This window comes from Empidonax traillii, unplaced genomic scaffold, assembly GCF_003031625.1.
Source record: "Empidonax traillii isolate 1590-97213 ecotype Southwest subspecies unplaced genomic scaffold, ASM303162v1 scaffold138:size3245559, whole genome shotgun sequence".
NCBI lineage: Eukaryota > Metazoa > Chordata > Aves > Passeriformes > Tyrannidae > Empidonax > Empidonax traillii.
Window position 1 is genome coordinate 3055489 of NW_020955331.1, and position 13095 is coordinate 3068583.

A 13095-nucleotide genomic window follows, 5' to 3' on the forward strand; every position below is an offset into this window, starting at 1 on the left:
TGCTGTTGTAAACAGTGAGAACTGATGAAACCAGATGATGGAGGCTTTTGCCAACGTCCCTTCTCAGAATGCTTTCACTTCGAAAACACCCAAACTGGTACCAGTTGCTGCCAAAACTCTGAGATATGAAAATACAATTAGAAAGGAGGAAAATGGGACATATGTGTCAGTTAGCACCAAATGTATGTTCTGCTTTCTTCAATGAGATGTGTGAACACTTTCACAGTACATAGCTGTGGGAGGAGGAAAAACTCCTGGCACAAATCTAGGAACAAAACATGTGAGTATTGGGTAAGGAGAGAGGCCTTTTCTAGATCTGGGTTAGATTTGTTATAGTGTTTCCTTTAAGTTTAGGTCTTTGCCATTGCCAAATCTAGTCCTGATTTTTAAACTTGAAATTTGCAAGAGTAGCCCAGGAGATTCTTTTTACGTTCCTAGGGTAAGCTCTTGAACATTTTCAGTTGTGTCTAAATCAAAAAAGTGTAAATGGAAATGCAAACTTGGATCAAAAAAAAAAAATCACATCAGCAGGATTTTCTTTGAACTTTCAAGTCTCTCTCTGCTTCTCATAAGCACATACAGGGTTTGAAGTGTTTCAGATCTGAGGCTGTGGTTTATTGTCTGTCTGACTCAGAAACAAGTTAACATTCCCTCTCAGTACAAGCATTTGAGTTAACCCTAAATTCACCAGTTTTAATATATATCTCTCTTTAATGAGCATTTAGAATATTGTGCAAAGACCATTTAGCTCACCTGTGTTTCTAACTAAGTCATCCATTTCTACGCTGTGTCACCTCTTTGCTATCTTGCAAAAAAGCAAGTTGTTTGTGTTGCCTTTGAAGGCACCTCATTACCATTTCCCCAGTACTTCTGAGAAAGTAACTTTCATGATTCTGGTCAGTCTGTGATGTCAGCCTATACGGCCCATTCCTTAAACTTTGCAACAAGCAAGGCTTTTCACGCTTTCCTCCTCCTTCGAATAAGCCTTCCTCCTCATCCTTTTCTCCGCCAGGATGACGAAGGGAAAAAAAAAAACAAAAAACAGCAACAGGTGGATGCCGATGCTCCGTGAGTCCCTTATTTCGTCGGCCGGCACGATCTGTGAGGTATCTGCGTCCTCCTGCCCGTCCCGTGCCCTCCTGTCAGGTAACGCGGCTCTGCCCGAGCGTGTTCATAGCTGGAGCCGCTCTGTGCCCAACAGAGCCAACACAGATCTTTGGTCCGGTTTTGCCGAGTAACTCCGTCAGCTAAAGCAGGACAAGCGGTACCGCAGGTACGGGCGCACACCTGGGGCCGCCCCGCCCTCCCGCAGCCCACGCCGGGCACCGCCAGCGGTGCGCCCGGAAGGGTGGCGATGATCAGCGACGGGGACGCTCTGGGCGGCTTTCGCCCATCCTTGTTCTCGTCCCCGTTGTCGTCCCGGTCCCCGTTGCCGCTCCGTCCCGCCGGAGCCAACGGCACCCTGGACTCCCCGCGGGGACGGGCCGGGCCGGGGCGGCCCCTTTAAGGCGGGGGGAGCCCTCACCTGCCTCCTCCCCCGCCCGGCGTCAAGGTACCGGCCCCGCGCCGGGCCCTGATTGGGCGCCCGCCGGGCCCGGTCACGTGGGGGGGGGTGCGCTCCCCACTGTCTTCAGGCCGCCATTTTGGCAGGAAAGTTTGGAATTTCCAAGCAGTGCGGGCGGGAGGCGGCGGGAGCGTTCCGGTCCTGCCCGCCTTGGCGCCGCCGCCACCGGCCAGCTCGCCGCCCTGCACCGCGCTGTCCCGCCCGGCCCACGCCGCCCCGTGTCCCGCCGAGGCGCCGCGGCGGCGCCGGCAGGAGCCCCGCGCGGAGCCGCTCGCCCCGCGGGTGGGTCAGGCGGGGCGGCCGCCCTTCCCCCGCGCCCGGCCGGCAGGGGGCGCCGCCCCCCCGCGCCGCGCTCGGAGTTGTACGACGGAGCCCCTGGGGCGACCCCGGACGCGGAGCGCGATGCCCGTCAGGAAACAAGGTGAGCGCCGCCCGCCCGCGGCCGCCGGAGTCCCGCTGACTGCGGCTTCTGCTGCCGCCTCCGCGGCGGGACGGACCGGGACCGCGCGGGCGGGGGGCGGCGGGAGCAGCCGGGCTGCGGGCGGTACGAGCGCGCCGAGGGCACCGTCCTGCCCGCGCTCTCCCGGCTACGAACAAAGGAGCTGGGGTGGCCCCGGCCGCGGGGGGGTTTGTTGTATCCCCGGTGCTCCTGCCCGGAGCGCCCGGGGTCAGCAGTGTGTGTCTGGTCTCCGCTTGCAGATACCCAGCGAGCCCTGCGCCTCCTGGAGGAATACCGCTCCAAGCTGAGCCAGGCGGAGGACCGGCAGCTGCGGAACTCCATCGAGCGTGTCATCAGCATCTTCCAAAGTAACCTTTTCCAGGCGTTGATAGGTAAAGACTGACTTCTTTCAGTTTGTGCGCAAGCCAACCAGTTCTTGTTTGTGCTGTCACTTGTAGCGTTAAAAGGAAAAAGATATTTTGCCCCTACGATAGAAGCCGTGTGCTTCTTGTCGTTGTGTTTTTGTTTTGCATAGTAACACACGTGCTGTTAGAGATCAATAGTTCACTTGTTACATTCACTTACTTTATTTGAGGCTTTTGACCAGCCCAAACTGTGGTGCAGTTTTTTCTTCTGTGACATATTATTGTAGATTACTTTAGACCGTTTTTCCGCATATGTTTGTTCACCTGATATCTAAGGAGGGTGTGGGGTTTTTTCTTCCTTTTTTTTTTCCCTTTATTTTTTTTGTCCGTATGTAGCAGGTTGATAAATAAATTGGAATGTTTTTAATCTAGGGTAGGACTCGGGCAATTCCCACTGAAGAATCTCAAAAAACATCACAAAGTATATAACTGAAGTGCAAATTTAATTTAAATGAGAAGAAACCTAATGCTTCAGGGAGTACTACAATCATCTTTTCCCTGTTGTTGCATCTTGAAGTGTAGTGAAAGCACTACTGATTCTCAGTTTAGTGTACTTGTAGTGCTAGACTTAAAGTATTCCTGTAAATTCTTAGAAGTACTTGCATATAATTTTGAATTTCCTGCATGCCTGTTTGGAAAAAAATAGCATAAATAGAACTTGCAGAATCCTGTCTTTATTTGGGAATTTCTGCAGTGAGATGTGGTTTTCCCTTGACTGATTGTCACTATCTCTATGACAGCTAATGCTAGTTTACCCTCAAGAATAAAATTTGTTCTGCATCCTTGTCTTTTAACAAAATAACGGGTGTGTGAATCGTATTAATGACAAGCACGGTAGCTATATTTGTAATTTGGCGTAGTGAATGGTTAGTGTTGTAGGGGTGTGCATCTTCCTTCATAGTGCTGCAGCTTCTTTGAGTCTGTGTTGTGTGAAAACACAGGGACAGCCAAAATATAAACATGCATTGCTGCATATGGAATATTTTCTTCTGGAGCAGTTGTTTCATCTTGTGCAGGTTTTCAGAAGTCAGTAATTGTGCTATGTTCTTTTTCTTGTCATCCAAGTTCATAAAGGATAGTTGTGAAAATGTGTCAGTTACAAGGATCTTTTCCTTAAAAGAACCCCTAGTTTCTCTTCAACACTCGGTGCTAATCAACTCCATGGTGAAGAACCAGACATAATCTTTGTGGGGCCATGTATGAACAGAATTCACTCATTGGTGGATCAAACTGTTGAAGTCTTATTTTAGAAGCTTAATGTACTGTACCCAGAAAATTTCAATGTTGGCTACCCTTTTTGTTGGTCTGGGTGTGTGTATGTATGTATTTTTGGGTTTGTTTTAGGTTTTTAAGGTCCATGCAGTACTTTTTTCTCCCCTTCATTGAATAAGATACCTGTCTATTAGCCTTGGATATTCAAATCTGCAAGGCATAGTTTCTTCTACTATCCACATACAAATCTTCATTGTTTATAAATCTACACCTCATAGTAGTAAACTTCAAATAGCAGGCAGCCTCATGTCTGCTAGCTTTGTTCTGCAAGAGCAGAAAACAGGAATGTGTTGTTGCCTGGGTGGACTCCATGGCCTGTTTTCTGGTCTTGCACGTCACAGCTGTGGGACCCTGGTTCTTGTGGAGTTCAGTTCATCTCTGTGTGCGCAGTAAGAGCTTCTTGGGCATGTTGCAGTAACTTTACATTTCCTGGCTCTCTCACTGTATGATTGTTTATTAGAGAGCATACATATATTCCCAAGCCATTTGTCAGAAGGCTGGTACTTTCCAACCGCTTTATGCTGCCGGCTTGAGTTTTTTTCCTTTAACCTGCTCCTTTCTGTGGAAATCCATCAGGGAAGCTCTTGTCCATGGGAGGCTGCTCCTGGCTGTTGTTTTCCTGGAAACATCTTTTTTATGGTGTGACTACCATGAGGAGTGGGAGGACTCCCTGGAAAAGATGTGATCTGGAGGATGGCTGCAGTTACTGGGAAGACCTTGAGCCTGCTTGTCCTCTTTCTAGGAGGATGCTGGATGAAGTATTCAGTTGAGCTGTGAGTTAGGCTTACCTGGAATACTCTATTGTTCGTTGCTTCATGGCTGAATTTTAAGAGAAGTTGCCTTTTAGAGAAGGTGTGATGTGTTCCCAACTTAGCCAGTGCTATTCTGACAGCAAATTTCTGGCTCAACTATACCAAATCATTTCTCTTACAGATACTTCTTCCAGCAAGTGTGCTACTTTTAGTTTAAGGTTTTTTTTCTTTTTTATTTTTTTAATAAAATAGTACTAAAAACTTGCAACCAAACTTCACCCATTATTTTCTGCTTTTTCTGCCAAGTTACTGCACTGTATCCAAGACCTGCCTGTCTGTGTTGGGTTTGTGAAAGCTGCAGGTCAGGATCTGCTGTTAACTTCTTGTATCTTTTTTAGTACAGTTTTTGACTTGGCAATCGAAAGCAAAAAACAGAAATAAACAGAAATAACTTTATGCACAGAAATATATCTTTGGGTTTATAATGGAGGAAATTAAATATTCCTGAAAACTACACTGATTTTAACAGTGTTATTTAGATGCATATGAAGGAATTGGAATTAAGTTTTTTTTTTTTTTTTTTGTAATTTCCATTTGGGTGCTGAAGGATAAACAGCATTACTTTTCTCATTTGAGCCTTTTTTTATGTTGTCCTCTCCTTTTAGTGCAATCTATAAGCTTGACCTTTTACTTAAATGGTTTGAATTAGACCAGTAACCAGTTTGTGTGAGCAGCCAGTGTCACAAGATTGACATTGCAACAGTGTTATATTTTAAGTGAGATAACTGTAAGAACTTCAAATTAGTAACAAAAGTAATCAGGTATGACTTCCTTAAAACAGTATGTGCAAAAGCCCTTTTTTTTAATTTTGTCTTCTGTAATGTGGTGTGTTCCATTGCTTCCACCAGCTATGTGTCACAATGTCTAGTACTTCAATTAAATGAAGGTCAAGAGCCTGTAATTAAAATCAACCTGAGAATAGTGTCAGTTTCAAGTAAATTTCCTTTTGTAGAGGCTCAAAAATGTGTGGTACCTTTTCTTTTCCAGCTTATGACTTCTTGGTGGCAGTTAAAAAGGCTTGCTATTGATATTCTGATCATTGGTGAGGTGAGTCAGTTTATTAAGAGACCAAAGGAAGATACCGATATATAGAACCATGGGATAGACTTAATTTCACTCTAGTACAGTATTTGATATTTTTCTTCAAATAGTGAAAATAGAAAAAATTCTGCAGATGAGTTTTTTTTCTAGTTTAGATTCTCTTTTGCCTTCTCTAGAAGATACAGGTTCTTGAAAAGGTACCGATATATTTGTCTTCTTGAAAACATAGGAAGAAAAACACTTGCATGCATCACTTCTGAGAGAAGAACGTGAAGCAGACTTCTGTTTACACACGGAATCTTTTCGCTTAATTAAAGTCTGCTTTTAATGGGTGTCATGCTGTTGTTGACCATATTAAAATAGTCTTCTAAAATTAAAAATATTATAGCTATAACTAGAAACATGAAGTAGTTTGCTACTTCAAAAACATTCCTTTTTCTCACAATAACTGACTTTATTTGCACAGTTGCCAGAAAAAGGGAAATTTAGAAATCTCTACATGCACTGGCAATGGAGTTGGCTGTGCTACCCTTCTTGCCTAAAATGGGGTGGATTTTTTTATATCTATGTTATTTTGTAGTTATGCATATACAGGCTTTTTAGCCTAAAATAGCAAATCTGACTAGGGAAGGTGTAATGTATTGAATTTCATATGTGTAAGCAATCTCATTTCACTTGGAGTCCCTTTGCATGAAGATCTGCCTCGAGAATTGTGCTTATGCATTGGCTCTTCTTAACACTAAACATCCAGTGTGGGAAATTTTGAATTAAAAATATAGTGGTTTCACTAATCCTTACTAAACCAAAGAACAGCTTCCCTCTGGTAACCATCAAGTGTTTTTAACCATAGTTTGTATTCATTAGCTTTATGAATTGGACAGAGTATATTAAAAATGCTGATAATACGTTTTAAACACCCAAAAAGGAAGTTCCATCTCTGAGAATTTTGAAAAAAAATGGATGGTTGAATCAAGTAAACTCTTTGTTCAGGTTTCTCAGCAGTCTGACTGGGACTGAAAATTCTAGGAATATAAAACATACTCTGCAGATTTCTCGTCTCTGTCCACAATGGCTTTCTGAACTACAGTAGGAAAACAACCCTAGATTTTAGACTGAAGTAGACTTGATTGGGTCATCACTCCTCAAAGTTGGTACCTTTTGGAGTGGACTAACCACGTTCCTTCTCCATGGCATGTGGCCTCAGCTCTCTGAGCTCTGTGTGGCATCTCTGTAGATGCTGTTGCTCTTCTCGGTGCTTCTCAGTCAGCCACCCTGGAGATAAGTTTCATACTTGCTGGCTAAATTGAAATCAAACACAGTTAAAGCAGAAGCTCCTTCTGAACTGAAACTAAAAGTACTTGCTTTTGGGGAATACTAGCCTTTATTTCAGCAATGTAGTTAGTTAATAGAGCATATGGCATGATGACACAGTTAACTGCGAATCAGCTCAGGCCTTCCCATTTTCAAAGGTTACTGAGGCCTTGGTGCAAGTTCTTTCAGGCTCAGTTGAGTAATATTTATATCAAGAGTTCAGAAATTATTTTGACAATATGTTGAGGATTGGGTTAGATAATTTTTTAGATAATAATTTTTAGATAATAATTTTTTGTTATTATTATTATTATGTTTTTTGTTAGAGGAAGATTTAGGGAGAATTAGGTCTTCTGTAATGCTGAAATTGTTGCAGATGCTAATTTTTCACATTGAAATCTTACTGTTGCTGCATTTTTGTGACTTTTTCCCCAGATTGCAGCTTCTGTAATACATCTTTGCTCGTATTTGAGGCTGAAACACCCATGCAATATAATCCTTGCAACTTTGAGGTATTTGTTGGCTTTTTGGATGAGTTTCTTAAGGATATATATGGTTATGTTTGCTATGGCCTCCTTTGAAACTTAAACAGAAGTTGGTTAGTTTTAGAGAAATTTGACCTAGGATTTTATTTTCAAAGGTAATTAAGTACTTGATTATTTTCATCCAGATGGAGGGAGGATAAAATATTTCAGTTGGTGCCCGATGTCTGCAGTGTTAGCTTAGTCATTGTCAGTATGTTTATGATGTGCAGTTTGCCCAAATGTCAGAATGTCCCAGTTTTTGGAAGAACTTCATGTCTTCCTCTCCAAGGAATTAAATAGCGAGTGAAACAGTCTCATTGCTTCTCCTTTTAAAATAATTAGTTACCATTTTGTGTGTATATAGTGCAGTTTGATAGTTTGCTTGCTTTTTAAAGTGTTTTCCATGCTGTGTTAAGTATATGTACATGGTGGCGGAGCAATGTATTGAAGTTTTGGGATTAGGTGCTGCTTTTGGTAGCCTAAAATAGCAAGTAAGACTAGTGTAAGCTGAGCAGCTACTGGCATGCAGATAAATAGTATTGTAGCAAAACTTTATCCTTGTGGTCATTGCACTGACTGTGTATTCAGTGTTGAATAGCTGCACTGTAAAATTTATCAATTACAGTATTCTCTTCACAGGGTTACCATTGAGAGGGTCTGTTGACAAGAAAACTTTGTTAATAATTGTGATGTTCATCCAGGAGCTGAAAAGGAAGTTGAAGCTGGGAATAATTGGTATAGTGTCCTGATTCTGGGGAAGTTTATCTTCTGTCCTGATCTTGCTCCACTTTATTTCCTGTGTTCTTTCACCTTTTTTCCATGGTTCTGATGCCTGTCTCCTCCCATGCTGCCACGTTCCTGGCTTTGCTCCTAGTCTCCCTCAAAATTTGCTTCAGTGCTGGGTACACTGTTGAGGAAGGGGGAAAGTATGAGAGAGGATACTTGTCCTAATCTTACTCCTGCTTCCCGGTGGTCCTAACTGAACAGCTTGTTCAGCTCTGCAGCTGGAGTGCTACATGGCCCCTGTGCTCGTGGTTTGCCTATATTTTGAGGGATGGTGCTTGTTTTGGTGCAGGTGGAATGAATCTTCAAAGAAACAAAACTCTAGCAGCTGACTTGTCTCCTTGCACAGATGGCTTCCTGAGTTATAACTAGGCCAAATTTGCAAGATTGTTGAGACTGCAGAAGGTGTACGTCTGACACTGGAATAACCTCCTTAGCTTCGTATTCGTTCTCCAAGTTACAGGAGGCTCTAAAGTGCTTTGGTAAAGCTTTTATAGGAATCTTGTCATGTGCAAGCGTCTTCCCAGCCATGCCCTCAAAAAAGCTGACTAATTTCAGATTGAATTTAAAATGTTGGCTGAAGACAGAGGTGCAGTAAGGAAAACTTGTAGGCAAATCTCAAAAACATTGCAGATTTACGTGGTTTTCAGAAACCTGTGTTAAACTTTGGCTGCAGGAAATGCCCAGGTGTTAGTGCTGAAGGAGGTTCTACTGTGTGGCTAGAGGAAGAAAAAGGAAACAATTAGACACAAGGTTAGATGAGGGCAGTTTCAGTTGAGCACCAAGTAAGGAGAATTTGTGTTAGTGGAAAATAACATCTCCTGGAATTTGAGTTAAGCAAAGAAGTATGTGCAGAAATGATGTTCAAAGGGTAGGACACCGTTACTGAAACAAGTTAATTTAACTCCTTAACTCTGGTCATTGGCTTGGTAAATGGATATGAAGCTTTTCTTGGTGTTTGTATTTTCTTGTGGATCGCTAATCGTACGCTTTTCAAGTCATGGTTTATGTGTGTTAAACATATTCTTAGCCTGGTATAGCAGGTGAAGTAAACATGTAGGATTGAGACTTCCTTGGAATTAATAGGAGTTGCTTGGAATTAACAGGAGTTGCTTTGCAAGCAAAGAATGGAAGTCTGTAGTGTTGGCAGACTTTTTTGCCCATTCTGACAGTGATCGTGATTTTGTTTTGTCAATATATTCATTATGTTGTGCTGTTAAGAATTTGGCAGATACCATACATCTCAAATTGCTCTGAACTGAAATAGCATGTTGACTTTTTTTTTTTTTTTTCCCCACTCTAGTAGTTTGAAGTTCTCAGTGCTTTGGCAGGAAGCCCTAGGAAATGAAGATGTCTTTCCCTCCCTGTCCTTGATTTAGAGAAATACTTAATTTATAATGGGATGACACCTCTTCTTGGACAACATACAGGGAGTCCAATTCTTAACAGACCTGTTTTTTCAAATATGGATAACATCATAAACAAACACAGGAATTTGCATGTGCCCTATTTGGATGAACAAATATCTGAGAAGAGGCAGACCAGTGAGAGATGACAAAGGAATTGCTCACATGGATAGATCTTCAAGTGAAATACAAAATTGAAATAAATCAATTTCTGAGGGAATTCATAAGCTTCTTGGTTGCTTGAAAGCAACCTCTGAGAGATTCTCCTGAACAAGCTGGTATTGAAACACTTTGTGTGGTCTGTATGTAGATGCAAATGTATGTGGTGGTTTGCTGACTTGGGCTGAAATTGGTTTGTTCAGCTGTTGAACATCTATCAGAAAGGATCATCTCATCGATGTCAGTGCAGGATTAACTATGGAGCTGAAGCATGTAAATCCTGGTCATGCTGCCGTGCAGAGGGACCTGCACAGGCTGACAGGAACCTCATGGAATTCAACAAGTAGAAGTGCAAAGTTCAGCACCTGAGGAGGAACAATCCTTTGTACCAGTATATATTGTGTGTCACGCTGCTGGAAAGAAGTGTTGTAGAAAAGGACCTGGGGGTCCTGGTGACACATTGTGAACAATTGCCGTGCCCTTGGGGTAGTGAACAGTCTCCTAAACAGTCTCCTGTGCTGTGTTAGACACAGAATTGCCAGCAGGCTGAGGGATGATATGATCATTTTGCATTTTGGAATTCCAAACATGAATGTAGAGCTTATAAAAAATGATCAAACAGAAAACAAACATGAGCTTCCTAAATGAACTCTTGCTCATGCACAAAGCTGCCAACTACATTAAAACTGGAAACCTTCAAATGAGGATATAATTAATACAGCATATACAAATGTGATTGTTAAATTCACGTATACTGTGGTAGCAGCTTACAGTTTTGTGTAGTATATCATGGAAGGGCAAGAGCTCACTGGTTTACATATCCAGTATCCAGTGAAGTCTGTTGTAGTAAACATGTAACTGTTCTAGTTCAAGAAATGTTAAGCTTGTGTGGAATTTCCTGGCGTTTATTTAAGAAAAACCATCTATACCCTACAGGTGGTTAAGATGCTTAAAGTGTAAAAATGCAAAGCCCACAAACAGTGGGTTACTGTGATCATCAGAGGAATGCTTTTAACTTTTGAAATACTCCCACCTCCTTCCCAGTCATTTAAATTGCCCACTCCAAATCATTTAAATTGGAAAGACCTGTAAGATTATCAAGTCCAACCATTAACCCAGCACTGCCAAGTCTACCCCTAAACCATATCCCTAAGCACCACACCTACAAGTCTTTTAAATACTTTCAGGGACTCAACTATTCCCCATGACAGTCTGTTCCAATCCTTGATAGCCTTTTCAGTGAAGAAACTTTTCCTAATTTCCAACCTAAACCTCCCCTGGCACAACCTGAGGTCATTTCCTCTTGTCCCATTGCTTGTTATTTTGAGACTGACACTCAACTGCAATGTTGTTTCAGGTAGATAAATAGCAAATGCCAATGAAATTTTATTGTTTCCCTCTATACCATAAATTAAGGTTCAATATCAGAAGACTGAAACCAACATCAGGTAAAAAAGTTACAGTGAGTTGCTTGATAGTTGTTAGAAAATCAGAATATATTAAAATATGACCAGAGAAGAACAGGGAATGGGAGACTGACTGGTACAGGGAATCTTTCCCATAGAGATGTGTTATGTTAATGGTTTCTTTCTCTGTTGTGTTTTGTTGAGGTTATTGTTGTTTGCTGACATATTCTGTGCTTCAGGCTTTCTTCTTTACTTTACAGTTTAATTTCGTGTATATGTTGTGTGTTTTATGTTGTGTGTTGGATGCTTGTTCTTCGTTCTGTTGTCCTCCAAACATTTTTTGCCCAGTTCTCAAGGTTGGTTTCCTTTGACCAGTAATTAACAGCTGGTGAGTTGTTTATAGTCTTGAGGCTTGTGATACCTCTCTGTTTTCAAGGCCTCTGCTGTCATGCTATGCTTGGGCTCCTCTATGCAGCGTTTTGTTCTGGAGTCATAGGTAATTCATTCCCTACAGAATAGCCACTTGTTATTGGTATCTATTTGGTATTACAGATGCAAACACAGACTCTTCTTTGTACATCTAGTCTGTGTTTGCATGTGCTTGTATTTATGTACAGCTTTTATTTAGCTTTGGATAACTGTGTGATATAACAACAAATGGGTTTACATATATTTATATAAGCTATTTATGAAATCTATTTAGTAAACATTTATTTATAAGCTGTGTATATTATATATAAAAATATTTATAAAAAGTAGGTGCTAGCTCACACTGGTTTCTGAAGCTGAGTAAAAGCCAGGCAAGTTGGGTGAGTCCTCTGGTCTATACATAATTGGTGGTAGAGTTGGACAAGCTAAAACAAAGCTCTGGGCAGGCCAGGACAAGTGCAAGGCCTGGTTATTCACTTAACGTGAGGCCCATGGCCAACATGTTACAAGCAATGCCAACATGTTACAAGCAATGCCAACACCTTGTGTATAGGGTTACACCATTCCCTTAAGAAAATGCTGTTATAGGTATCCCATCTTTGACTTGTAATGTTACAGATATCTAAAGGTTCACACATAAGGGAATACAGAGGATAATTCTGCTCAGCTTTATTTTACTTGATGACTATATTAAAACTATTATTCTTTTCTGTAGGAAAGGTGTATGTGGAAAGCTTGGCTTGACAATAAGATTTTTAGAACATGCACTGATCTTAAATTACCCTGATTACAAGAGTACTCTCTGTGGGTTATGTAGCAGAAAGTAGCAGACACTGCACATATGTGTACACATGGCAAGCAGAGGCCTTATGTCCGATTTCTAAGGAGCAGGGAAGAAATCGATCTGAAGGAATGGTGTCATGTTCCTGGTTGGAATCCTTGTCCTCAGAGGCAGATTCTGAGACAGAATTGATGTAGTCTCTTGAAGTGCCCTCAAATATACTTAAAGAAGTGTAAGAATTTGTTTGCTTCTGTAGTTCTGCTGTTCTTTTAATGACTGTGTTTTGCTTTTTAATGAAGCTGGAACTCCCTTGTGAAGTTGATTTTTGGTTTCAGTTTGTATTCGGCAGATAACTTTCTTGTTTGCTTTAAGAGTGAGCAGTTTTAGTTTCTGGTGTATCATTTTACTGGTGAACAAGCCTATTCAAAGAACAAAACTAAGATGAGGGAAGAATATAAGAAGGGGGTGAATGATACGCCAGCAAGCTGCTTTTAGACAGGAAATAAACCCCAATTTGTCACCACTGTTTAGATTTCATACGACTAATAGGTTAAGAAATATAGTTTTCTTTTTCATACGAGTCCTCCTTTGCAGCACTGGTGGTCTGGCACTTGATTTGTATAGGTTTTTATTCCTCTTGTGATCAAACATAATTCTGATTTGGCTACTTCATGTGGTTTTATTTGTAAGCAGACCTAATTCCAGAATGGTTTTTTTGTGTTGCCTACCATTCATCACTTTTT

The 13095-nt window shown here is 41.6% G+C and overlaps 1 protein-coding gene across 22 annotated transcripts in view; it reads left to right on the top strand.

Moving 5' to 3' along the window:
* Nucleotides 1–1917: 1917 nt before the first annotated feature.
* The window catches only part of DLG1 (discs large MAGUK scaffold protein 1), a 148944-nt gene continuing 137766 nt past the window's right edge, over nt 1918–13095 (top strand). For all 22 annotated transcript variants that reach the window (XM_027884020.1, XM_027884022.1, XM_027884028.1 and 19 more), the window contains exons 1-2: nt 1918–1985; nt 2264–2395. In XM_027884020.1, the coding sequence (XP_027739821.1) occupies nt 1967–1985; nt 2264–2395 (151 nt within the window). In that variant the 5' untranslated portion in view covers nt 1918–1966. The remainder of the gene's footprint in view (nt 1986–2263; nt 2396–13095) is intronic.